Source organism: Saimiri boliviensis, chromosome 7 (assembly GCF_048565385.1).
Source record: "Saimiri boliviensis isolate mSaiBol1 chromosome 7, mSaiBol1.pri, whole genome shotgun sequence".
In the NCBI taxonomy this organism is placed as follows: Eukaryota; Metazoa; Chordata; class Mammalia; order Primates; family Cebidae; genus Saimiri; species Saimiri boliviensis.
The window spans coordinates 10,640,350-10,666,723 of NC_133455.1; the positions used below are offsets into that span (position 1 = coordinate 10,640,350).

Consider the following 26,374-nt stretch of genomic DNA (forward strand, 5'->3'; position numbering starts at 1 on the left):
CGAGACAGACACCGACGCGGGAGTGCTGGGAACAGCCTTTACTGCCCGCGCCCTACACGGCGAACGTGCGCAGCGCCTCCTCCGCCGAGCGGCACTGGTTCAGCTGGATCTGCACCTCCACCGTCAGGGGCTCGGGGTGGTAATCGCCTTCGTCGATGGGAATCACGGCTTTTGGCTTTTCTGAGAAAATAAAAATGCGAGCATGAGTCCCGGGAAACAAATGGGCTGGCGTTCTCGGCAGCCCTGACTCATTCCAAATGCAAGCCCTGGACTCCGTCCTGGCAGGAGTTTTTGGTCTTCGGGTCTTAACTAATGAGAAATAAAATCAAATTGCATTTAATTAGATCATTTAATAAGTCGCAGCTGTGAGGTGCAAGACGTACTAGCTGCTTTTTATTTTGAGAGTGTCTTGCTCCGTCGCCCAGGCTGGAGTGCAGTGGCGTGATCTCGGCTCCCTGCAACCTCCACCTCCTGTGTTTAAGCGATTCTCCTGCCTCAGCCTCCCGAGTAGTTGGGATCAATTCTCCTGCCTCAGCCTCCCGAGTAGCTGGGATTACAGGCGCCCGTCACTACGACCAGCTAATTTTTAGTAGAGACAGGTTTCACCATGTTGGCCAGGCTGGTCTCGAACTCCTGACCTCAAGTGATCCGCCTGCCTCGGCCTCCCAAAGTGCTGGTATTACAGGCATGAGCCACCGCGCCTGGCTGCAGATATTTTCTCAAAAATGAGGTAATTCGGCCAGGCGTGGTGGCTCACACCTGTAATCCCAGCACTTTGGGAAGCGGAGGCAGGTGGATCACGAGGTCAGGAAATCGGGATTATTCTGGCCAATATGTTGAAACCCCGTCTCTACTAAAAATACAAAAATTAGCCGGGTTTGGTGGTGTGCACCTGTAGTCCCAGCTACAATGGAGGCAGAGGCAAGAGAATTGCTTGAACCCGGGAGGTGGAGGTTGCAGTGAGCCAAGATCACGCTGCTGCAGTCCAGCCTGGACAATAGTTAAAAAGAAAAAGAGCCGGGAGCGGTGGCTCAAGCCTGTAATCCCAGCACTTTGGGAGGCCGAGGCGGGCGGATCACAAGGTCAAGATATCGAGACCATCCTGGTCAACATGGTGAAACCCCGTCTCTACTAAACATACAAAAAATTAGCTGGGCATGGTGGCACGTGCCTGTAATCCCAGCTATTCAGGAGGCTGAGGTAGGAGAATTGCCTGAACCCAGGAGGCGGAGGTTGTGGTGAGCCGAGATCGCGCCATTGCACTCCAGCCTGGGTAACAAGAGCGAAACTCCGTCTCAAAAAAAAAAAAAAGAAAAAGAAAAAAGAAAAGTAATTCTGTAATTCTGGCACTTGAGGCAAAACAACTGAAAGTATTTCAATAGATTTAGAACATTCGCCCTAACAATGAGATAACGTTGTATCTGCCACCATGAATTTTATCAATTTTGCAATACTCAAAGACCTTTCTAATGACGTGGGTGGTGATAGTAAAGAACATCATTTTTGGAAAATGGATAGTGACAGGGGTCAACAGCTGGAACATCTGATTAAGTTGGTTAACCTGTATTTTATAAGTAACTCATGCATGTTACAAATTGTGCATGGTAAAATATCCATTCAAAATGTAAACTGGGCCAATGAATTTTAATCTGATTATGAAAAATTGAATATACATTCAGTTTTCACATTGTAACAACCTTTAAGAAACTACTACTTGTCTGCCGGGCGCGATGGCTCAAGCCTGTAATCCCAGCACTTTGGGAGGCCGAGGCAGGTGGATCACGAGGTCAAGAGATCGAGACCATCCTGGCCAACATGGTGAAACCCCATCTCTATTAAAAATAAAAAAAATTAGCTGGGCGTGTTGGCGTGTGCCTGTAGTCCCAGCTACTTGGGAGGCTGAGGCGGAAGAATTGCTTGAACCCAGGAGGCAGAGGTTGCAGTGAGCCGAGATTGTTCCACTGCACTCCAGCCTGGCGCCTGGCGACAGAATGACACTCTGTCTCAAAAAAGAAACTACCACTTGTCAAATTTGGTGTAATTTTAAAGAAAAAATCCCCAATTATTTGAGGGTCTATTTATTTTTTATTATTTATTTATTTATTTTTTGAGACGGAGTTTCGCTCTTGTTACCCAGGCTGGAGTGCAATGGCGCGATCTCGGCTCACCGCAACCTCCGCCTCCTGGGTTCAGGCAATTCTCCTGCCTCAGCCTCCTGAGTAGCTGGGATTACAGGCACGCGCCACCATGCCCAGCTAATTTTTTGTATTTTTAGTAGAGACGGGGTTTCACCATGTTGACCAGGATGGTCTCCATCTCTTGACCCGCCTCGGCCTCCCAAAGTGCTGGGATTACAGGCGTAAGCCACTGCGCCCGGCCCTTTGAGGGTCTATTAAAATACTCCCCTCTTTTCCAATTATGGGGCTGAGGTTGGATTTTCTTTACGCACTTCAATTACAGCAACATATTGCAAGCAGTTGACTGCAGAAGTAGCTATAAGAATCCAGGTGTCTTCAATTCAGCTAGACATTAAAGAGATTTACAAAAAAACAAAAAAACACCTTTTTAAGTCCATCTTAACCCACATGTAAGTGTCACAAATCACGTGTTCGTATAGGCATGGGTTTTGAAGTCCAGTAGCGTATGCTCTCCAACATTTACTTCTTCAGTGATTTTATTTTATTATTTACTTTTTTGAAACAGAGTCTCACTCTGTTGCTCAGGCTGGAGTGCAATGGCCCGATCTTGGCTCACTGCAAACTCTGCCTCCCGGGTGCAAGCAATTCTCCTGCCTCAGTCTCCCAAGTAGCTGGAATTACAGGCATCTGCCACCGTGCCTGGCTCATTTTTGTATTTTTAGTAGAGACAGGGTTTCACCATGTTGGCCAGGCTGGTCTCGAACTCCTGACCTCAGGTGATCCGCCCACCTCGGCCTCCCAAAGTGCTGAGATTACAGGCGGGAGCCACCACCCCTTGCCTGTTTCCACTTCTCAGCTTCAGCATGATGGCTGCTCGGCTGTGACTGGGCCTCAGGCTTTGCAGCTGCCTCCCACAGCGCTCCCCGTCTCCTTCCTCTCCCTCCCAGCCGGACATTCTTTCTGAACCTCAAACCCGAGATGCACCCATTTCAGATGCTTCTGCAGCTCCCCACTGGACAAGTCCAGGCTCCTCTTACAGCAAATGAGGCCCAATAGCCTAGAGCTGGATGCAGACACCTCGGAAGCGGAGGGACCCCAAACCACCCCAGCTGTGAGCCCTCACCCCGCTGTGGCTCTACCACAGGCGCCTTCCCCACCTGCGTCACAACCCGCAGGTCGGGTGGTCTGAGGGCCGCAGGGAGGGAGTATTAACATTGGATCCTAAGGCGGGACGTGGCCTCTCCCCAGGCCGGAAGCACCCATCCCTGCCCTTCTGTTCCTTTGGCCTCTACCAGAGCCGGCCCTCGGCAGGTCCTCCTGCCACTGCCTGCCTTCGGCCACCACCACCAGCACTCACCTTTTTTGGCAGTTTTCTTAATCTTCTTTGAATCCTGAGAGACAGAACCACAAAACGAGAGAGGAGGTGCTGGAGAAGGGGTTTCTCTGGGGCCCCACCTCCTCCACTCCTTCTAACAGGTCCAGGAAGGTGGGGGTCTCTCAGAGAGGGGTGCCCACCCCAAGGGGAAGGCTGACTGGCCTGAAACCCATGGAGGGGCCCTGTGTGCAGGTGGCAGCACCAGCACCCGGCTGTGTGACCCAGGGAAAAGCCCTCCCCAGCCCCTCTCCCCATCCAGTGACCTGGGCCCACAGCCCTTGCTTGCCCTCGGGGTTCCCATGGGGAGGGCAAAGGCAGAGGCAGAGGATATGGTACCCTGGCAAATGCCAGCCTGTTAGATGCCAAGGTGCGGACCACGCCAAAGTTGCACACGGTGGACACCAGGGGCTCCCCCACCAGCAGGGGCTCCAGAACCACCAGGCCTCGGCCCAGCACCTGCAGGGTGGGGGGGTCCTGCCGGAGCTCCTTGGGTGGCTCTTTCTTCTTCTTTGGTGCCTGCTGGGGGAGGCCAGAAGGGTGCGACGAGGTGGGACGAGGACCGCTGAGGCTGTGGCCGGACCGCCCTCCCCAGCACCAGGGCCCGGTACCTTGGCCGGCTCTTTCTCTCCTTTCCCCTTCCCGTCTTTCTCCTTCTCTTTCTTGTCTTTCTCTCCTTTTCCTTTCTTGGCAGACAGGGGACTGTCGACAGCAGGCAGCGCCACCGGCCAGGAGAGAATCTAGGGGCAGGGATGTGGCCTCAAGTGAGCAGAGGCCCATGGGGGCCGTCTGGGGTTGCCTCTCCCTCACCCTTTCTGGAGCGGTGCTGAGACCTCAGCTAAGCAGGGAGTGAGGTTTCTACAGGGGACGGCCCAGTGGGAACAGCAACAGGGGCAGAGATGCAGCCTGTGGGTGGCCAGGCACTGCCTCTACCTGCCCACCTTCTCCTCCACAATAGTCACGGTGGTCCCTGCCAGCAGGAAGGCCTTCAGCGGTACCAGGTCCCTGAGCACGTGCTGCATCTCATAGTTGCATGGGATGACCTCAGCCCAGGGCTTGTGGGTGGTGTTGAAGAGGACAGTCCTTGGGGAAGGAGAGATGAAGACGTGGTGCCGTCACCCAGAGGCTGTGGCCGGGAACCCGGGACAGGACGGTGAGGGGACATCCGAGGAGACCATAAGCATCAAAGCCCACAGAGTGGGCCGGGCGCGGTGGCTCACGCCTGTAATCCCAGCACTTTGGGAGGCCGAGGCGGGTGGATCACAAGGTCGAGAGATCGAGACCATCCTGGTCAACATGGTGAAACTCCATCTCTACCAAAAATACAAAAAATTAGCTGGGCATGGTGGCACGTGCCTGTAATCCCAGCTACTCAGGAGGCTGAGGCAGGAGAATTGCCTGAACCCAGGAGGCGGAGGTTGCGGTGAGCCGAGATCACGCCATTGCACTCCAGCCTGGTTAACAAGAGCAAAACTCTGTCTCAAAAAAAAAGAAAAAAAAAAAAAAAAAAGCCCACAGAGTGAGGCAGGGGACCTGGCTGCCACCAGGCAAGGTGAGGGGACCAGAAGGCCAGAAAGGAATGTGGACGCAGAGGAGACAGCAAAAGAAAAAAAAGGCACATGGGGCCCTCCTTCAGGGGCAAGACCACCCTGAACAACTGATAGAAACCATTTGAAACTCACCAAGAGGTATTTGTTAAAAGTTCAGCAAAGGGCTGAGCGTGGTGGCTCTCGCTTCTAATCCTAGCACTTTGGGAGGCCAAGATGGGAGGATCGCTTGAACCCAGGAGTTCAAGAACAGCCTGGGCAACAAGTTGAGCCCTCATTTCTACCAAAAATATAAACATTAGCTGGGCAAGGTGGCACATGCCTATAGTCCCAGCTACTCTGGGGGCTGAGGTGGGAGGATTGCTTGAGCCTGGGAAGTCAAGGCTTTAGTGAGCCATGTTCATGCCACTGCACTCAAGCCTCGGTGACAAAGTGAGACCCTGCTGCTGGAGAAAAAAAAAGCAGAAACAAATCTAGCCTAGCCCCAGGCTAGAACACAGATCCCTGACTGGCATTGCCTTAGTCTCAGAACACCATGTCAACCATGAAGTAGCATCCCACTCTGGAAGGGATTTAACATAAATTGTTCTACCAATTGGATCGCAGCCTGAAGGAGAATTAATAATATACTCTATCAAATTTAAAGTATGTCCAAGTTAAATGTTAATACAAACCTCCTCACTAATTCCATCACTGAGGATGGAGAACATTTTCCCTCAAAGATAAGTAGAGACCAAGTTGCAGACTGAAATATCACAGCAGATAAGCCCAGTAGATTAATGAAGTCAGCCCAGCTACTCTGGAGGCTGAGGCAGGAGAATCACTTGAACCCAGAAAGCAGAGGTTATAGTGAGCCAAGATCCCACCACTGCACTCCAGTCTGGGTGACAGAGCAAGACTCCATCTCAACAAAACAAAACAAAACAAATGTTCTGAGGTAGTGGGGGGAAAAACCCCACCAAAACTGTCAACCAACAATTCTTTTTTTTTTTTTTTTTGAGACGGAGTTTCGCTCTTGTTACCCAGGCTGGAGTGCAATGGCGCGATCTCGGCTCACCGCAACCTCCGCCTCCTGGGTTCAGGCAATTCTCCTGCCTCAGCCTCCTGAGTAGCTGGGATTACAGGCACGCACCACCATGCCCAGCTAATTTTTTGTATTTTTAGTAGAGACAGGGTTTCACCATGTTGACCAGGATGGTCTCGATCTCTTGACCTTGTGATCCACCCGCCTCGGCCTCCCAAAGTGCTGGGATTACAGGCTTGAGCTACCGCGCCCGGCCTGTCAACCAACAATTCTATACCCAGCAAAACTATCTTTCAAAATTGCTTTTGAAATAAGGACATATCAAGAGAAACAAAAAACTGACTTTGTTGCCAATAGATTTGCCTTACACAAAACATGAAAAGAAGTTGAATACATGAATACATTAACTTCCTGAAGGAAGTTCTTCAGGCTGAAAGGAAGTAACACCAGAGGGTAATTCAAATTCATGTGAAAAAAGAAAGAGCACCAATATAGGTAATCATGTAGGCAAATACAGAAGACAGTATAGTTATATATTTCTTGTCCTTGATTCTAATTAGAATAAAATGCAGCCGGGCGCGGTGGCTCACGCCTGTAATCCCAGCACTTTGGGAGGCCGAGGCGGGTGGATCACGAGGTCAAGAGATCGAGACCATTCTGGTCAACATAGTGAAACCCCGTCTCTACCAAAAATATAAAAATTAGCTGGGCATGGTGGCGTGTGCCTGTAATCCCAGCTACTCAGGAGGCTGAGGCAGGAGAATTGCCTGAACCCAGGAGGCGGAGGTTGCGGTGAGCCGAGATCGCGCCATTGCACTCCAGCCTGGGTAACAAGAGCGAAACTCCGTCTCAAAAAAAAAAAAAAGAATAAAATGCAATAGCATAAGACAACATCTATAAAATTGCAGTTTGGGCTATGGCATGTAGAAATGTAATATATGCCAGGCGCGGTGGCTCACGCCTAGCCACTGCGCCTAGCCCACCTCAGGACTTTTAAGCGGAGGCCACGGTGTGGTCTAGGCTATGACCCTACTGCTCTGACCACTTGCCCTGGTTTAGGTTTCCAACCTTACCCTGGGGATGGGCAGAGCCGGGGATCTATACGTGGCCGCAATTTGGCCAGCTCTTCTGCAGAGGCCCTGGGCGTCGGCAAGACAGTTGAAGGGACTGAGATGATGGACACCTCCGACTCTCCCCACTCCTCCACCTCAGACTCCAGGGATCCTTCCATCTCCTCAGTGACCTCTTCAACAACATCTTCGATGACGCTTTCAATGACCTCTTCAGGAGATTCCTCAACTAATAATTCTAAGCTGGGAGAGGGCTTGACGATCTGCAGAAAAACAGAAACTCATCCAAGGCTGCCGTCTCCAAGACGTGCTCAGCTGGTGCCCAGGCCGTGTCTGTAACACAGCTCCCAACATCTAGTTGAGGTTCACGTGTGAGCAGAGGAACATGCTAGGAGGCAGGAAGGCTCTGAGAAACCCAGTCTTGTCTCTTCTGAAAGACCTACATTAAGTGTGAAAGCAATAACCACTTCCACGTGGGAGCAGGAGACCAGTGTCATCACGCTTCCCCTAGTCAGATGGTGTCCTTGGGTTTACTTGTGATATGGAGGGAGATAGAAGTAGTTGTAGAAATTGCAGAATGGGGCTGGGAGCAAGGGGCCGAGTTATGAAACACTGGGTGGCTCTCTTTTTAGGCTCAGATTTTTTTTTTTTTTTAGGCTCAGATTTTAAGAGGGCAAGAGGAATGTGTGCATGGCTGAAAACTGCTCTAGCTGCAAAAAAGAAGCCGAGCTGAAGCCAGGTGCCTGCATGAATCACCAGATTCCACATTAAGAATTTTCCAAGGCCGGGCTCGGTGGCTCAAGCCTGTAATCCCAGCACTCTGGGAGGCCAAGGCAGGTGGATCACGAGGTCAAGAGATCAAGACCATCCTGGTCAACATGGTGAAACCCCGTCTCTACTAAAAATACAAAAAAGTAGCTGGGCATGGTGGCACGTGCCTGTAATCCCAGCTACTCAGGAGGCTGAGGCAGGAGAATTGCCTGAACCCAGGAGGCGGAGGTTGCGGTGAGCCGAGATCGCGTCATTGCACTCCAGCCTGGGTAACAAGAGCGAAACTTCGTCTCAATTAAAAAAAAAAAAAAAAAAAAAAGGATATTCCTGGTTCCACGAAGCAGTTCAGCCTGCACAAGGGCCCCCATACTCCCGGACAGCCTGGGGCGCACCTCGGCCAGCACGTCCGGGTACTCATTCGCTTCACCTTCTTCGTCTTTCACAAAATCGTAGGTCACGTAATAGCTGTAAGTGATGAAAGGGCCTTCGGGCCCTGGTTCCGGGTCCAAGAGAGAAGCGTCCAGAACTCCCCTGATGTTTCCAATGGTCACCACAAACTGCGCCTCCTGTGCCAAGAGATCTGCAGAGAGAAATGGGCAGGACAGAGGGGCCCCATGGAATATAAGTGGGCAGAGAAAAAACGAGAGGACGGGAAGGTACGGGTCCCCGGATTCACTCCACCACTCAGGGCTGAGCCTTAGTGGGGCAGGCAGGTTCACGTGCCACTATGGCAAGCTGACTTGGAGTGATTTGGGTGTCATCACACCCCTCTTTGGCCTTGTTTTCCTGATCTGTGTATGGCAGCGATGACGGCTGCTCTGCAGGTCACCTTAGCATTATCCAGCATGTCACTATGACCTGGAGAAGCCTCCGGTGCACCTTGTGGTATAGGCCACAAGGGGGCGATCTCAAGCCAGCAGGGAGATAAAGAAGCTAATTAAAATAACCGTCCCAACTCCCTATACGTTATTTTATTTTATTTTATTATTTTATTTTAAGATGGAGTTTCACTCTTGCTGCCCAGGCTGGAGGGCAGTGGCGTGATCGCCGCTCACTACAACCTCCACCCCCCAGGTTCAAGTGATTCTCCTGCCTCAGCCTCCCGAGTAGCTCAGATTACAGGCACATGCCACCGTGCCTGGCTAATTCTGTATTTTTTTTTTTTTTTTTTGAGACGGAGTTTCGCTCTTGTTACCCAGCCTGGAGTGCAGTGGCGCGATCTCGGCTCACCGCAACCTCCGCCTCCTGGGTTCAAACAATTCTCCTGCCTCAGCCTCCTGAGTAGCTGGGATCACAGGCACGCGCCACAACGCCCAGCTAATTTTTTGTATTTTCAGTAGAGACGGGGTTTCACCATGTTGACCAGGATGGTCTTGATCTCTTGACCTCGTGATCCACCTGCCTCGGCATCCCAAAGTGCTGGGATTACAGGCGTGAGCCACCGCGCCCAGCCTAATTCTGTATTTTTAATAGAGATGGGGTTTTTCCATGTTGGTCAGGCTGGTTTTGAACTTCCGACCTCAGGTGATCTGCACGCCTCGGCCTCCCAAAGTGCTGAGATTATAGGTGTGAGCCACCGTACCCTGCTATTTCTTTTTTTTTTTTTTTTTTTTTTTTTTTTTTTTTTTTTTTTAAGAGACAGGGCCTTGCTCTGTGGCCAGGCTGGAGTGCAGTGGTGAGATGAGAGCTCACTGCAGCCTCTGCCTCTTAGCTCAAGTGATCCGCTCCCACCACTTTCTTTTCTTTTTTTTTTTTTTTTTTTGAGACAGTGTCTCATTCTGTCGCCCAGGCTGGAGTGCAGTGGCATTATCTCAGCTCATTGCAACCTTCACCTCCTGAGTTCAAGAGATTCTCCTGCCTCAGGCTCCCGAGTAGCTGGGATTACAGGTACCCGCCACCATACCTGGGTAATTTTTATATTTTTAGTAGAGACGAGATACTTATTGGCCAGGCTGGTGCTGAACTCCTGACTTCAAGAGATCCCAAAGAGTGATCGCTTCAGCCTCCCAAAGTGCTACGACTCCAGGTGTGAGCCACTGCGCCTGGCCTCCCACTACCACTTTTGTCCCCAAATCCCAATCACAGGAATCAAAGCCTGGGAAATGTCTGACCCGGAAGTGAGGCTACACCTGACTAGGGTCTGGGTCAGATGGGGAGCTGCAGGAAAGATGGGTGCACAGACCCAGGAGGGCAGGGCACAGCCAGGCGGAGGCTGGGGTGTCACGTGCCACCCCCTCCCTGCACGCTGGCACCCTCACCGCCATTGAGGCTGAGCCCCCGGAACAGATGCTTCTCGTTGGGAGACACGGTGATGTCGTCCAGCACGCAGAGCTGGGCCAGGCTGTCGACAGTGAGGCCTCGGTAGTAGGGCACCAGGGCCAGCGGGTTTCCCTGCAGCACCAGAAGCCGCAGGTGCCGGAGGGTCCTCAGGCTGGCAAGCATGCTCTGCAGGTCCGTCAGGTCGTTGAAGCCCAGGTCCAGGGAGACAAGGTTGGGCCTGGAAGGTGAGCAAGGACTCTCTGAGGGTCAAGAAGCCAGGTGACCAGGGGCCAGCAGCCCTACAGCCAAAGCAGACAGGGGCCTGGGGCTGAGGACTCTGCCATCCGTGGGCTGCACACCCTGTCAACTTGACCCAAGTTAACCCACATTAGGAACGAGTGCCTGGCTCCCGTCTCCTCTCTCCATAGCACTGCTATCCTCACAGTCAGAGCCACAGGGATGTCCCTCACAACTGGCCCCCACAGGCCGCCCTTCACAGGGCTCCTCTCTTCTTGGCCAAACCTCTCAGTAGCTCCCGTGGAGCCTTGTGCACTGCGTGCGTCAAGAAGGTTCTGCACAAATACTGCCGGCAGACTGGGTGGCACAGCCGGGGACAGCCTCCTTGGGGGAGCCTTGGACAGGGCAGGTATGGGGTTGACGCTGGGGGCTGGGAGGAGGGAGCCAGAGGCCGGAGGGCTGGGCGGTCCAGAAGCTGGAGATGGCATCTCAAAGCCAGACTGGGGCGGGACCCCAGGAGGCAAGGGGGCTGGGAGGGGCCTTCGGCCAGACCAAGACACAGGGCAGGGGCAGGGTGACTTTCCTGCTGCCACAAACTGGAAAGCAAATTGATCTCAGCTGAGAACAGACACAAGAAAAACACAAGGGGCCGCTGTCAGCACAGCCTCTCCCAATCCCAGTGAGGCGCCCCGCCTTGCCCTTCCCCTAAGAGCAGAAGAGAAGGGGAGGAAGAAGAATCTAGAGTCGGAGAGGGAGCTTCCCTTCCCTGCAGGCGTGTGGAGGGTTGGACCCCCCCCAAGGGCATGCCCTCCAGGTTCCTGGGGGAAGGAGAGAGGGGAGGTGGTTCTACCCAGTCCACCCTTGCCTAGCTTCGAATGGGCACCACGGAGATGCTGCCAAGCCACTCAAGTCCTGCACGTCTCAGAGCATGCTTTGCAAAGCCTTCCCCTCCTGGCTTCCTTTCATGGCCTTTTCTGGGTGATCTCTGGTCCCCTCCTGCCCCTCAGATCCAGGATGTTAAGGTTTCTACCATCTGCCCACCAAGGAGACCAAGGTGAATATCCACTGGGACCAGAACCTTCTGCTGGCTTCCTAATGAGCCTGAACCTTCGATAGCGATGGGGCGCCTGGCACTAGGAGGGCCTGGTACCGGGGCAGTGGTTCTCAGCATGAGGGTATTTTGCTGCTCAAGGGACATTAGGTTCTGTCTGGAGACACTTTTGCTTGTCACAACTAGCAGGGAGGTACTCCTGGCTCTGCAGGTGGAGACCAGGGACGCCGCTCAATATCCTGCTGTGCCCAGGGCAGCACCACAGCAAGGAATGACAGGACTCCAATGCCAACGGAGTCCAAGGTGAGGAACTCTGCTCTAGCACATGGCACCAGGCCGGGCGCGGTGGCTCACACCTGTAATCCCAGGACTTTGGGAGGCCAAGGTGGGCAGATCACTTGAGGTCAGGAGTTCGAGACCATCCTGGCCAACATGGTGAAACCCCGTCTCTACTAAAAATACAAACATTAGCCAGGCGTGGTGGTGGGCACCTGTAGTCCCAGCTACTTGGGAAGCTGAGGCAGGAGAACTGCTTGAACCCGGGAGGTGGAGGCTGCATAGCAGAGATCACACCACAGCACTCCAGCCTGGGCAACAGAGTGAGTCTCCATCTCAAAAATCAATAAATAAAAAATAAAATATGGCACCAAAGCAAAGGCTCTGCCTCACACCCCCCACCTCTTGTTCTCTTTCCCAGGGCCTCAGTGGAATTTTGCTATTGGGTCAGAGAAATAAACCAAAGGTCTGGAGTTGGCAGCCAACTGGGAGTTACAGAAAACAGCAAAGCTAAGTTCTCAGGCCGCCGGGAAGGAGTCCCCCTAGCCTAAGACTTCCTCCCTCTCTTTCCATCTGGGCTCCTGAGTTACCAGTGGTCAGTGGTGATGTGGAGACTTTCCGAGGGGCCTAGAAGTTTGTTGTGGCCTAACCCCAAGTGCTGCAGGCCGGGGGGTGGGTGGGCGCACAGACACTCCATGCTGCTGATCTCATTGCCGTAGAGCTCCAGCACCTGGGAGACCACAGACGGCCGGGCCGCAGGAGTCAGCGGTGAGGAGCAGGCCCGCCCTTCTGCGCTGAGAAACTCGGAAGAATCACAAATTACTGACGCCTGGCCCCCCCTGGCGCCACCCGGCCTCCCTGTGAAAGACCCAGGAAGAAAAGGTTCCTGCAGCAGGTCTTGGGAAGTTTCTTTTCCTTTTGTGAAAGACACGTCAATATTTGGAACGGGGGGTGGGGGGTATGATGTCGGACTGGCGGTGCAGAAGCTGCATAGATCTGGCACCTTCTCAACCCATGGGGATGCTTCCCTGGGAAGCCAAAAGGGACCCTGGATGGATCCAGAATAAACCCAACACTAACCTTCTGGGTTCATGGTTCTTATCCACAGCCTCACCCATTTTTTTTGTTGTTGCTGTTTTTTTGTTTTTTTGTTTTTTAATTTATTTATAGTTTATTATTTGAGGTGGAGTCTTGCTCTGTCACCCAGGCTGGAGTGCAATGGCACAATCTTGGCTCACTGCAGCCTTCGCCTCCCAGGTTCAAGAGATTCTCCAGCCTCAGCCTCCTGAGTAGCTGGGCTTACAGGAGCATGCCACTACACCTGGCTAATTTTTCTGTTTTTGTAGAGACAGGTTTCCCCATGTTGCCCAGCCTGGTCTGGAACTCCTGAGAACAGGCAATCTGCCCACCTCGGCCTCCGAAGCACTGGGATTATAGGCCGACTTGATTCCTTTCTATGAGTGAATAGCATTCTATTGTACGGAGAGATGACTTTTATTTTCTTGAGACAGAGTCTCACTCTCACCAGGCTGGAGTGCAGTGGCACAATCTCGGCTCACTGCAACTCTTGCCTCCCAGGTTCAAGCGATTCTCTTGTCTCAGCCTCCCAAGTAGGTGGGATTACAGGCATGCGACACCACACCCAGCTAATTTTTGTATAGTAGAGATGGGATTTTGCCATGTTGGCCAGGCTGGTCTCAAACTCCTGACCTCAGGTGATCAGCCCGCCTCAGCCTCCCAAAGTGCTGGGATTACTGGCGCGAGCCACTGCGCCCAGCCTGACCACATTTTTTTGTTTATCCATTCATCTGTTTTTAGACACTTGAGCCCACCCTTCCCCTATGGTGAGTAGCACAGCTCTGAACTCTGAAGATGAGACTCTGGCTGCATCCCTGTCTTCAGTTCCTTCACGGATACGCCTAGGAAATGAAGCGCTGGGTCTTGCAGTAATTTTGATTAACTTTTTGAGGAAAGTGACCTACATTTTAAAAAGCCTGGAGCTGGGTCCTAGCCTCCACCCACGCTGGCCACATCTATGCCGGGCAGGGTAGGGCAAGGCCTCTGGGCAGTGCTGGCCCAAAGACTCGGCACGGACCGGGGTTCCTTCACCTTAAGTGTGGGGGGCAGATTGGCAGCTTCCACCTCCTTGATTCGATTGGCACTCAGTACCAATTCCTCCAGCTTTAGAAATTTCAGGAGGTCTTTATCCACCAGGGTCACCTGGAAGAGGGGAGAAGCCGAGGGCTGCGGTGGGTGAGGGAGCACAGGCACAGAGCCCCCGCCCACAGTAGAAAGACAGTGGCTCCTTCATCAGCATTGCCTGCCCTGCTTTCCCACCCGCTGCTTCCAGGCAATTTTTGGGCTGGCTTGCTGGATTTATTTATTTATTGAGACAGAGTCTCACGCTTGCTTGATTGATGGAAACACGATCTCATTCTGTCACCCAGGCTGGAGTGCAATGGTGCAATCACGATCCCTGCAGCCTCTGCCTCCCCAGCTCAAGTGATCCTTCTGCCTCAGCGTCTGAGTAGTTGGGACTACAGGCATGCACCACCATACTTAGCTACATTAAAAAAATTTTTTTTTTTCTTTTTTTGAGACAGAGTCTCACTCTGTCACCAGGTGCCAGGCTGGAGTGCAGTGGTGCAATCTCGGCTCACTGCAATCTCCACCTCCTGGGTTCAAGCAATTCTCCTGCCTCAGCCTCCTGAGTAGCTGGGACTACAGGTGCGTGCCACCACACCCAGCTAATTTTTGCATTTTTTAGTAGAGACGGGATTTCACCATGTTGGCCAGGATGGTCTCGATCTCTTGATCTCATGATCCGCCCGCCTTGGCCTCCCAAAGTGCTGGGATTACAGGCATGAGCTGCCGTGCCTGGCCTACATTTTAAAATTTTATAGAGTCAGGGTCCCACTATGTTGCCCAGGCTGGTCTCTAACACCTAGACTCAAAGGAACCTCCTGCCTCAGCCTCCCAAAGTGCTGGGATTATTAGCACCAGGGAGCCACCTCGCCCAGCCTGGGCTCTGCTACCAATGTAGACAAAGGTGGCTTTTTGGTGACAGAAATTAAAAGAGAACTACACCAACCCTCCACTCCCCTGACCCCCATGGTTTAGACGAAGTAAAACTAAAACAGACTCTTCGAAAAACCTTTGCTAGACCCAGCTGGGTCCACTGCAGAACTCAGCAGATGGTGGTCAAGGGTGAAGGAAGAAGAGACACAGGCTGACAAGCCAGGGAGATGAAGCAGATGGAGGGCAGGCTGGCCTTGGCTCCAGCCCCCAAAAGAGGACCCCAGAGGCACTGTGGGAAGGGTGCCCTCCCCCCAACCTCCCTTAGGGGAGCGGCCACCCCAACATCACCCCCCGACCCATGCCCGGCACTCACCTCCTTGTCCACCACCCGCAGGGACCGGAAGTAGGAGTAGAAGAAGGTGTCTCTGATCATCAGCGGGTTCCGGATGGCCAGTTCTCTAAGGAAACTGTCTTCCGAATTGGAGTCATTCAGCAGAGCCCAGGGGGAGTGGGGGCTGCGGACCAGGCCCAGCAGGGCCTCCACCGTCTCCTCCCCTGGGCTCACCACGTTCTCTTCTCTGGGGACCAGTTCCCTCCACGTTCGCCAAGTTTGAGGAAGAAATCGCGACTTATTCTGCAGTGGCAGAGAGGGGATTTCTCCAGGTGTGACACAGCCCCCTATGGATGCCAGACTCTCAAAACGGAACAGATCGTAAAACTGGAAGATTGGGGATAAAGAGTTTAGCAATCTGGCCGGGCGCGGTGGCTCAAGCCTGTAATCCCAGCACTTTGGGAGGCCGAGGAGGGTGGATCACAAGGTCGAGAGATCGAGACCAACCTGGTCAACATGGTGAAACCACGTCTCTACTAAAAATATATAAAAAATTAGCTGGGCATGGTGGCGCCTGCCTGTAATCCCAGCTACTCAGGAGGCTGAGGCAGGAGAATTGCCTGAACCCAGGAGGCGGAGGTTGCGGTGAGCCGAGATCGCGCCATTGCACTCCAGCCTGGGTAACAAGAGCAAAACTCCGTCTCAAAAAAAAAAAAAAAAAAAAAAAGAGTTTAGCAATCTAAACAGTAATCAATAATTCTGATGGATTGTTAGCCACAGATATAACTATAGACGAGAGAAGATACAAAATAAGTAAAACGTCCCATTCCTTTGAGAGGCTGAGGCGGGAGGATCACTTGAGGTCAGGACTTTGAGACCAGCCTGGGCAACATGGTGAAACCTTGTGTCTACTAAAAATACAAAAATTAGCCAGGCATGGTGACGCAGGCCTGTAATGCCAGCTACTGGGGAGGCTAAGGCAGGAGAATTGCCTGAACCCGGGAGGCGAAGGTTGCAGTGAGCTGAGATGGTGCTATTGCACTCCAGCCTGAGGTCGTCCTGGGCCACACTTGGGCTCCCCTCGTGGTTGAAGCCACGGTAGGGAAGGGTCTAGGACTCTGGAGACGGGATGGGTGGGGGGTGACCCCTTCTCCTGGACCCCAGGTCGCAGGCTGCAGGCTCAGAGCTACCTCTCACGCTGCCTTGGGCTTTCATTACATGCTCCGAGGCTGGGAAAAGTTGCGAAACTCTTTGACCAAAACAAAAGGTTTTCACCCCAAAAGGAGCCTGCCCACTGGAAATCTGGGGTGTTGGCGTCTTCAAGTCAGGGAGAAGCCCCGGCCCAGGTCAGCCGATGTGCTCAGGACCGGCCCTGCGCTTCCCCAGGCAGTACCCACGGCCCGGGCCCCACCGTCACCTCCGAGCCCCACCCGCCCCCACATCGGCGGCCCCCAAAATGCGCAGATCCCAGGCCCCAGGGACTAGCCCGCCCCTGCGCCAGCCCCTCGGCCCACCCCGCTCGCCCGGGCACGTCCCTCCCTGCAGCCGCTCCAGGCCCCCAGAGCCCCGGCCCCTGCGCCCGCACCCAGCTGCCCGAGCCGCACGGGAACTCGCGCAGACACAGCTTCCGCAGGTGCTCGCGCACCGCCGCGCTCACGGTCCCCGTCCCGGGCCGCTGGGTCCCAGGCCCGTCCTCAGACTCGGACTCCGAGGACGCCTCCATGGCCGCGGGGCCGCGTTGCCCGGCAACCGCCGGGACGCGTGCGCGAGGCCCGGGGCCTCTCCAGGTGCGCTCACCTGCCGCGAGGAAGAGACCCCCCCCACCCGGATCACAGACAGCTCGGGCCCAACCACCTGGGTTTTCTCTTCCGCCCTCATCTGTAAAATGGGATCACAGCTGGTGGTTCCAGGTGTGGCAGCTCCCGCAGGCAGTGAGCGCTGTAGCTGACCTGTTTCTTAACCTCCTCTCAAGCACTCCCCACCAAAAGTCATCCTATACTCATCTGACAGATCGAGAAAGAAGAGACCCCAACGTCAAACATCTCCAGCCAGCCAGTGGGTGCCAGGGTGGGTCTCTCTAAGCCTGCAGTCAGGGGTTTTATCACTGTCCACCTGTATAACTGTTTAAGCACTCAGACCTTATTTTATTTATTTTTTATTTTATTTTATTCAGATGGAGTCTTGCTCTGTCGCCCAGGCTGGAGTGCAGGGGTCCAATCTCGTCTCACTGCAACCTGTCTCCCAGGTTCAAGCGATTCTCCTGCCTCAGCATCCCGAGTAGCTGGGATCACAGGCGCACGACCACTTCCGGCTATTTTTTTGTATTTTAGTAGAGATGGAGTTTCACCATGTTGCCCAGGTTGGTCTCGAACTCCTGAGGCCAGGCAATCCACCCTGCGCGCAGCCATGAAACCGCTTCTGTAAGGACATGAATCCCATTCATGAGGAGCCCCCATACTGAATCACTTCCCAAAGGACCCCACCTCTTAATACCATCACACTGGGCATCAGGTTCCAACAAATGAATTTTGGAGGTTCTGGGTCTGTCCCACAGACTCTGGCGGCGGATGAAATGAGTACTCAGCGCAGTGTAAGAGCAGCAAGGGGACTGCCTGGCTTTAGTGGCCAGAGAGGCAGCCCCAGAAGCTGGAGCTGCTTGCTTTTACCCAGTGCAGGCACAATGCCGAATGCCTGGAGCAAACACAATCTGTAAGTAATTAACACTTATTGTTCCCCTTTCAGGGAACTTCACCAGTGATGTTCAAAGGTCAGTTCCTGGACAACTTCAAACAAACAAGCCTGATCAAGATAACTTCCCCCTTCACTCCTCGCCCTCTGCGTCAGGGCTAGATAACAGCTGCCTTCAGCTATTCTCCCCCAGGGCTCGACAAAACCTTTGACTTTTCAGTAGGTTTGCGTCCTTTTCCTATACAGTAGTTTTTCTCACCACTCTGGCCGCTCTGACCCATCCCCCACATGGAGGAACACATCAACATCTCTCATTCTTTTTAACTAAACGGTATCAGGACAACTTTACTGTTATTGGAAAAATTATCCAAAACTGGGATCTAAGGCAAAAAGATGACCATATCTTCTTTCAAAGAAGAAAATATCATTTTTTTGGGGGGTGGGGACAGGTCTCACTTTGTCATCCAGAAAACAGTGCAGTGGCGTGATCATAGCAGCTCACGGAAGCCTGGACCCCCTAAGCTAAAGTGGTCCTCCCACCTCAGCCTCCTGAGTAGCTGGGACTTTAGGCACGCATCACCATGCCTGGCTAAGGTTTTCGTATTTTTTAGTAGAGATGGCGTTTCACCATGTTGACCAGGCTGGTTCCGAACTCCTGACTTCAAGTGATCCACCCATCTCAGCCTCCCAAAGTGCTGGGATCATAGGCATGAGCCACCCTGCCTGGCCCTCAAAGAATAAAATCAGTATCTATGAGTCCATACTGATGTAAATAAGTCAAGGAGATGAACCACAGATGGGGCTCGTGGGATTTTGATGGAGCAACAGGTGGACGATGTGCAGCGAAGGAAGACAAGACTCAGAGGGGAAATCAAACATCCTGTTTGAAACAAGTTAAGGTCCAGATGCCAATGGGCGTCTGTCAGACTAGCCATTGGTTAGGAGGCTCAGGGATGCGGTCAGGTCTGGGTGGTACACAGAACCCAAGATGCACAGAAGGGCCCCGCCAGGAAGCCCTTCCACCCTTCATCCCAAGTCCCCCTGCAGCCACCGCTGTCTCTTTTTCTCTTCCTTGTCATCCATGCTTCTTGACACAGTGGTCTAGGCTCCCTTCTTTTCCCTTATTTATTTTTTGAGACGGAGTCTTGCTGTGTTGATGGACTGGAGTGCAGTGGCACAATCTCGGCCCACTGCGGCCTCCGCCTCCTGGGTTCAAGCCTCCCGAGTAGCTGAAGTTACAGGTGCCCACCACCATGCCTGGCTAATGTTTGTATTTGTAGTAGAGATGGGGCTTTATCATGTTGGCCAAGATGGTCTCAAACTCCTGTCCTCAAGAGATCTGCCTGCCTTGGCCTCCCAAAGTGCCGGTATTACGAGCGTAAGCCACCACAGCCGGCCTATGCTCACTTTTTCCTCACTTCCCAAACCACCACAATATACCAAACCAAAAATGTATTCAAACTCTCCTAGCACAGTTCCTGTGACCTCATGTTGCCCAATCTCTGCAATCTTTACCTTATTTCACCTCTTCAGGGCTTTTTTTTTTTTTTTTTTTTTTTTGAGACGGAGTTTCACTCTTGTTACCCAGGCTGGAGTGCAATGGCGAGATCTCGGCTCACTGCAACCTCCACCTCCTGGGTTCAGGCAATTCTCCTGCCTCAGCCTCCTGAGTAGCTGGGATTACAGGCATGCGCCGCCATGCCCAGCTAATTTTCGTATTTTTAGTAGAGACGGGGTTTCACCATGTTGACCAGGATGGTCTCAATCTCTTGACCGTGTGATCCACCCGCCTCGGCCTCCCAAAGTGCTGGGATTACAGGCGTGAGCCACCGCGCCCGGCCCTCTTCATGGCTTTTGATGATGTCAACCATTTCCTCCTTCTTGAAAGTTACTTTTTTTTTTTTTTTTTGAGACAGAGTTTCGCTCTTGTTACCCAGGCTGGAGTGCAATGGCGCGATCTCGGCTCACTGCAACCTCCGCCTCCTGGGTTCAGGCAATTCTCCTGTCTCAGCCTCCTGAGTAGCTGGGATTACAGGCACGTGCCACCATGCCCAGCTAACTTTTTGTATTTTTAGTAGAGACGGGGTTTCACCATGTTGAGCGGGATGGTCTTGATCTCTTGACCTCGTGATCCACCCACCTCAGCCTCCCAAAGTGCTGGGATTACAGGTTTGAGCCACTGCGCCCGGTCCGAAAGTTACTTTTCATCTTGTTCCATAACAACATGTATTTCTAGTACTTTTCTTTTTCTCACTCTCATTTTTTTTTTTTGAGACAGGGTCTTGCTCTGTCACCAGGCTGGAGTGCAGTGGCGCAATCTTGACTCACTGAAGCCTCCACCTCCTGAGTTCAAGTGATTCTCCTGCCTCAGCCTCCTGAGTACCTGGAATTACAGGCACCACCACCATACACAACTAATTTTTGTATTTTTAGTAGAGACGGGGTTTCACCATGTTGGCCAGGCTGTTCTCAATCTCTTGACCTTGTGATCTGCTCACCTTGGCCTCCCAAAGGGCGGGGATTACAGGCTTGAGCCACCACGCCTGGCCTTCTTTTTCTCTTGAGAGCACCTTCTCCATGTTCTAGACTAAATCATCATCTTCTCCTTGTCCTGTTAATGAAGGCATGTCCCAGGGCTCCACACTTGACTCCCATACCTCACACTGCTCATCTCTTACTGGCTTACGGTTTTATCTGCCACAATACCTTGATGGCACCCACCTTTATGTTGACAGTTCCTTCCTTCACGCTCAGGTCCACAAGTCCAATGGCCTGCTGTGTGTCTTCAGCTGAGCGTTCTGTAACGTTCGCATTCACTGTGTCACAAGCCGAATCAGGCTGGCCGTGTGGCTCGCACCTGGGAGGCTGAGTCCCAGCACTTTGGGAGGCCGAGGCAGGCTAATCTCTTGAGCTCTGGAGTTCAAGACCAGCTTGGCCAACATGGCGAAACCCCGTCTCTACCAAAAATACAAAAATTAGCCAGTCGTGGTGGTGGGCACCTGTAATCCCAGATACTCTGGAGGCCGAGGCAGGAGAATCCCTTGAACCCGGGAGGTGGAGGCTGCAGTGAGCCGAGATTTGGTCACTTTACTCCAGCCTGAGTGAGAGTGAGACTCAGTCTCAAAAACAAACAAACAAACTGAATTAGGCTGGGCATGTGGTTCACACCTGTAGCCCCAGCACTTTGGAAAGCCAAGGTGGGTAGATTGCTCGAGCCCAGTTCAAGACCAGTCTCGGCAACATAGCAGGATCTTATTTCTACAAAAATTAAAGTTAAAAAATTAGCCAGGCATGGTGGTGTGCTGTGTGCCTGTAGCCCAGCTATACAGGAGGCTAAGGCAGGAGGATCACTGAAGCCTAGGAGTTTGAGGCTGCATGCAGTGAGCTGTGATGGCACCACTGCACTCTAGCCTGGGTGACAGAGTGAGACTTTGCCTCTTAAAGAAAACAAGCCGGGCGCGGTGGCTCAAGCCTGTAATCCCAGCACTTTGGGAGGCCAAGGCGGGTGGATCACGAGGTCAAGAGATCGAGACCATCCTGGTCAACATGGTGAAACCCCGTCTCAACTAAAAAATACAAAAAATTAGCCGGGCATGGTGGCTCACGCCTGTAATCCCAGCTACTCAGGAGGCTAGAGCAGGAGAATCACTTGAACCCAGGGGGCAGAGGTTGCAGTGAGCCAAGACTGTGCCACTGTACTCCAGCCTGGGCAACAGAGCCAGACCCTATCACAAAATAATAATAAATAAATAAAAATTTAAAACACACACACACACACACAAATGTGACCAAATGCAGTGGCTCGCGCTTGTGATCCAGCACTTTGGGAAGCTGAGGCGGGATTGCTTGAGTCCAGGAGTTCAACCTCAGCCTGGCCAACATAGTGAGACCCCATCATTACAAAATACAAAAATTAGCCAGGCATGGTGGTGTGGGCCTATAGTCCCAGCTACTTGGGAGGCTGAGGTGGGAGGGCTACTTGAGTCTGGGAGGTCAAGGCTGCAGTGAGACATGATCACACCACTGCATTCCAGCCTGAGTGGCAGAGCAAGATGCTGTCCATTACACACACACACACACACACGCGCACTCACACACGCGTGCACACACACACACTTTGTTTCTCATAGTGTCTGTAGGTCAGTCCTAGCATGCTGTGGATAGCTTCTTTGCTTAGGAACTTACTGAGCTAAAATAAAAGTGCTGGCTGGCTAAGGTTCTTTCTCATCTAGGGTTCAGCATCCTCTTCCAAGCTCAGTGGTTATTGACCAAACTATCTCCCTCTCGAACTTTCCACGCCGCCCCCTCCATCTTCAAGCCAGCAACAGCAGGTGAGCCCTTCTCTCACTCGGAATCTCTCCGACTTCCTCTTCTGCTTTATGGGCTCATGGGCTTGCACTGGGGCCTGCCAGGGAACCCAGGATAATGTCTCTATCTTAGGTAAACTGATTGGTAACTATGACTACATCTACAAAATCCATTTGCCAGGCAATGCAACAGAATTATCGTAGTAAACACCTGTGGATGAAAGTCATGCCTACCATGGACTTTGCTAGAGGATTTTGATTACATTATTGGGGTGGTGAAAGCCATATTGTGGCAGTTTGGGAAGTAAAGAAAAAGTCAGTGGTGGCTGCAGAGAGCCTCGGGGTCAAGGGTGGTGGCGCTTCCTGGCTGGGTCCCTCTGCATATCTTGGGTTCTATGAGCCGCCCAGACCGACCTCCTCCCAACATGGTGAAACCCCATCTCTACTAAAAACATAAAAATTGAGGCCAGGCACGGTGGCTCACGCTTGTAATCCCAGCACCTTGGGAGGCCAAGGCAGATCTCGAGATCAGGTGTTCAAAGCCATATGAACAAGGATTTCAACCAATAACTCTGGAGCACAGTCTCTGGTTCCGGACCCTGAGGTTGCTGAGCCATGGCAGAGAGTCCAGTGACGTCCAAGGCCACCCAGAGCTGAGATGGAGCCTTCCAGCCGCAGCTACAGGGCAGTCCCTCACACCAGTGTGGGCACAGGCTGCAGAAATTTCCAGAGATACCACATTCTGCGCATCTTATGCCAGCTTCGCGTTTCCTCCCCAGAAATTCCCTATGGGCCCTGGCCGTGAACCCCTGTAGGTCACCCGCTCCTTGGTGGTAGATTGTGTCTGTCAACGCTGGGCTTCAAAATTTTGTCTAGTCAAATCAACAGGCTCCTTCCAAGAAGAAAAGGCAAAGATGCCTGTGCCTTCCTGTGAAGTCTGCGCGTATCTGCGCTGAGTCAGACATCTGCCCACCTTGAGGGTAACCCCAGCATTTCCTTCCAGCCCTTTCACCCACCATGACCAGCAGAACTTTGAGTGTTTTCTGGGGAAAAGCTGAGTAGTAGTTTTGCCACGGGCAGGACGCTGACGGCTCTTCCTCCTCAGCCCGGCCCTTTATATATCTCCAGGCAGCCATGGCTGGCACATCTGGCTCCAGCGCCCCCACCGAAGCCAGCCTCACGCCCTCTCGCCATGGCCTCTCACTCAGGTATCACTGGTTCTGGTGCTTCCGAAGTCTTGGGCAGCATCTATGTCGCCAGGAAGATTCTGGAAGCATTCACCCCAGGGATGGCTCAGCAGCGGCTGGAGGGATGGAGCTGGGGTGGGCAGGGGTGTGTGAGGCATGTGCTCACCTCATTCTTCTCTCCTCAGGCCCCACCACGTCTGTGCTGTTCCTGCTCTGCTGCCTGGGAAGCTGGCTGGCTTGCCACATGCTGCCCGTCCGTTTGCTACAACCAAGTGAAGTACAGAAGGTAGTTGAGGAACTGCAGTTCCTGTCGAAGATACTTTTGAAAGACGTGAGTGCTGTAGAGATTTCTTTTCCAAACCATGTTTTAAAAATGCCTTCCATTGCTCTCCAAAGAGGCTCCTCTCTTCAGACCTGAAGCTGGGTCTGTGGCTATGCCAGGAAGGGATGGGGGCAACTAGACAGGCGAAGATGGCCATTTTTTTTTTTTTTTTTTTTTTTTTTTGAGATGGCGTCTCCCTCTGTCGCCAGGCTGGAGTGCTATGGTGCAATCTTGGCTCACTGAGACCTCTGACTCCCCGGTTCAAGGGAATCTCCTGCCTCAGCCTCCCAAGTAGCTGGGATTAGAGATGTGTGCCACGACGTCCAGCTAATTTCTGTATTTTAGTAGAGATAGGGTTTCACCATATTGGCCAGGATGGTCTCGATCTCCTGACCTCTGATACACCTTAGGCTCCCAAAGTGCTGGGATTACAGGCATGAGGCATCGGCGCCCCGACAAGATAGCTTTGTCCAATGAACAAATACCCAAACTTGGAAACAATTCATAAAATTGGCATTACCCTTCTCATCTACCTTGGCTTTTTGTTTTTGTTTTCGTTTTGAGACAGTCTCACTCTGCTGCCCAGGCTGGAGTGTGGTGGAGCAATCTCGGCTCACTGCAACCTCTGCCTCCCAGGTTCAAGTGATTCTCCTGCCTCAGCCTACTGAGTAGCTGGGACTACAGGCACGTGCCACCACGCCCAGCTAATGTTTGTATTTTTACTAATAGAGATATGGTTTCACCATGTTTGTCAGGATGGTCTCCATCCTTGACCCTGTGATCGGCCCACCTTGGCCTCCCAAAGTGCTGGGATTACAGGCATAAGCCGTCGAGCCCGGCCCTACCTTGGCATTTAGACTTCAGCCTTGGCTTTTTTTTTTTTTTTTTTTTTTTGAGATGGAGTTTAGCTCTTGTTACCCAGGCTGGAGTGCAATGGCGCGATCTCGGCTCACCGCAACCTCCGCCTCCTGGGTTCAGGCAATTCTCCTGCCTCAGCCTCCTGAGTAGCTGGGATTACAGGCACGTGCCACCATGCCCAGCTAATTTTTTGTATTTTTAGTAGAGATGGGGTTTCACCATGTTGACCAGGATGGTCTCGATCTCTCGACCTCGTGATCCACCCACCTCGGCCTCCCAAAGTGCTGGGATTACAGGCTTGAGCCACCGCGCCCGGCCTAGCCTTGGCTTTTATAAAAGGCTGAGGTTGTTACCAAGCAAAGGTGACTGGACAGTTCAGGTTGGTGAGTGAGGTGTTGCTAGCAATTCGGTCTGACCCAAAAATGATTAGTCCTTAGGAAGAGAGAAGGGACGGAGTGGTTCGCACTCCTTGGTTTGTTTGGAAAACTCTTCCTTGCATCTCGGAGGCCTTTCTGGACAAGCCTAACACTCTCCTCTGTAAGTGGGATGTGTGTGGCTTCAACACGGAGTCCCACAGGGCAGGGAGCTGCCGTGGAAGGCCAGATGTGCTCCAATTCCCACCTCGCTGGGCATGTTAGTGTGGCTTCTGGAAGGCTGGACACACCTCAGCTGGATGGAGCAGCGGTTCTGAGCACGGGCTTCAGGACTGCGGCCACCTAAGCTCTAGTTTTGTCTGGAAATGGGGTTGGGGGTGGCACAGCCTCATAGGGTTGTGACACTGGTCAGATAAATATATCAACCAGGCGGGTCACGGAGGAAGCATGTGAACATTCGCTGCTGAGACTTTCAGCTGTTATTGCAAACCCAGCACTCACCATTTCTCCTCATTCCACAGGCGGAGGAAGAGAAGGGGGTGCCCGTGTCCCAGAACTACACGCTGCCGTGTTTCGGCCCCAACGCCCAGCCGCCAAACAACATCCACAGCTTAGCCATCCGGGCCTATCTCAAGGTGATCAGTCAGGTAGACAGCAAACCTGTTATTGACGAAATCATAGAGCAACTTGACAAACTCATATTTCAAGATGCATCAGAAACAAACATTTCTATGCCAACAGGCACCTTTGAACGTAAACGCTTCATCCTGACTATTTTTCAGCAGTTTTCAGAATGCATGGACCTCGCATTAAAATCATTGACCTCTGGAGCCCAGCAGGCCACCACCTAAGGCCATCTAAATGGCAGGAGCTTAAGCAGCCTTAAAAAAATGACTGACAGCTATATGTGGAAACTCTGCCATGATTCCTAAAGTATATTTTTCCAATAATCTCAGCGACCCCTCAGATGGGCTAGTCCTGGGAGGGCTGAGATGTAAATTTGTGGATTACCTTGAAAAACATTATGCTATTGTTATTAGTCTTGGTATTTATGGAATGTTTTTCTTCTGCAGGCTTAAATCTTACTTATTACACCCTTGTGAGAGTTGGAGGTGGCAGCTGTGTTAATTTGTTGGTATTCATTATATGAAGAGTTGTTAATGCTTCTTGGGAGGGCCCTTGCAATCTGTTTAATAAACTGTATTGATTTTTTCTCATAATCTGTGATGAAGGGCTTGAAATTAGCAAATGGGACTCCAAGCTGGGTAGACTTGTGGCAGAGGGCAGACGGACATGCTCTAGACAGAGGCGTCAGTTCTACCACTGTCATTACTCCCCACTGGACAGGCTCAGTAAAAAAATAATGACCCTGAGCCAGGCACCATGGCTCACACCTATAATTCCAGCACTTTGGGAGATCAAGGCAGGAGGATCACTTGAGCCCAGGAGTTCAAGGCCAGCATGAGCAACATAGTGAGACCCCATCTCTATTTAAAAAAAAGAAAGAAAAAATAATAATGATCCTGGCCGGGCACAGTGGCTAG

General features: G+C 52.3%; 2 protein-coding genes across 11 annotated transcripts; one reads left to right on the forward strand and one right to left on the reverse strand.

The window, feature by feature from the left end:
- On the reverse strand, positions 1 to 20,680 carry LRRC43 (leucine rich repeat containing 43). 10 transcript variants are annotated; one of them, XM_039472077.2, is made up of 12 exons: positions 16,680 to 16,858; positions 15,137 to 15,397; positions 13,855 to 13,965; positions 12,336 to 12,475; positions 10,181 to 10,419; positions 8,315 to 8,502; positions 7,155 to 7,414; positions 4,452 to 4,593; positions 4,122 to 4,250; positions 3,850 to 4,032; positions 3,496 to 3,529; positions 1 to 180 (listed from the first exon to the last, which is right to left on the reverse strand). In XM_039472077.2, the coding sequence occupies exons 1-12, from the start codon at positions 16,815 to 16,817 to the stop codon at positions 53 to 55; spliced, it is 1,953 nt and encodes a 650-aa protein (XP_039328011.1). In that variant the 5' UTR covers positions 16,818 to 16,858; the 3' UTR covers positions 1 to 52. The 10 variants fall into 10 exon arrangements, with proteins under 10 accessions (XP_039328011.1, XP_074258229.1, XP_074258225.1 ...); XM_074402128.1 differs by having other exon boundaries at positions 3,970 to 4,032; positions 16,680 to 16,857; XM_074402124.1 differs by having other exon boundaries at positions 80 to 180; positions 3,496 to 4,032; positions 16,680 to 16,860.
- IL31 (interleukin 31) lies at positions 16,816 to 26,050 on the forward strand. Its single transcript, XM_074403462.1, has 5 exons — positions 16,816 to 16,881; positions 17,837 to 17,933; positions 22,850 to 22,900; positions 23,462 to 23,607; positions 25,352 to 26,050. The coding sequence occupies exons 1-5, from the start codon at positions 16,816 to 16,818 to the stop codon at positions 25,679 to 25,681; spliced, it is 690 nt and encodes a 229-aa protein (XP_074259563.1). The 3' UTR covers positions 25,682 to 26,050.
- The last annotated feature ends 324 nt before the right edge of the window (positions 26,051 to 26,374 follow it).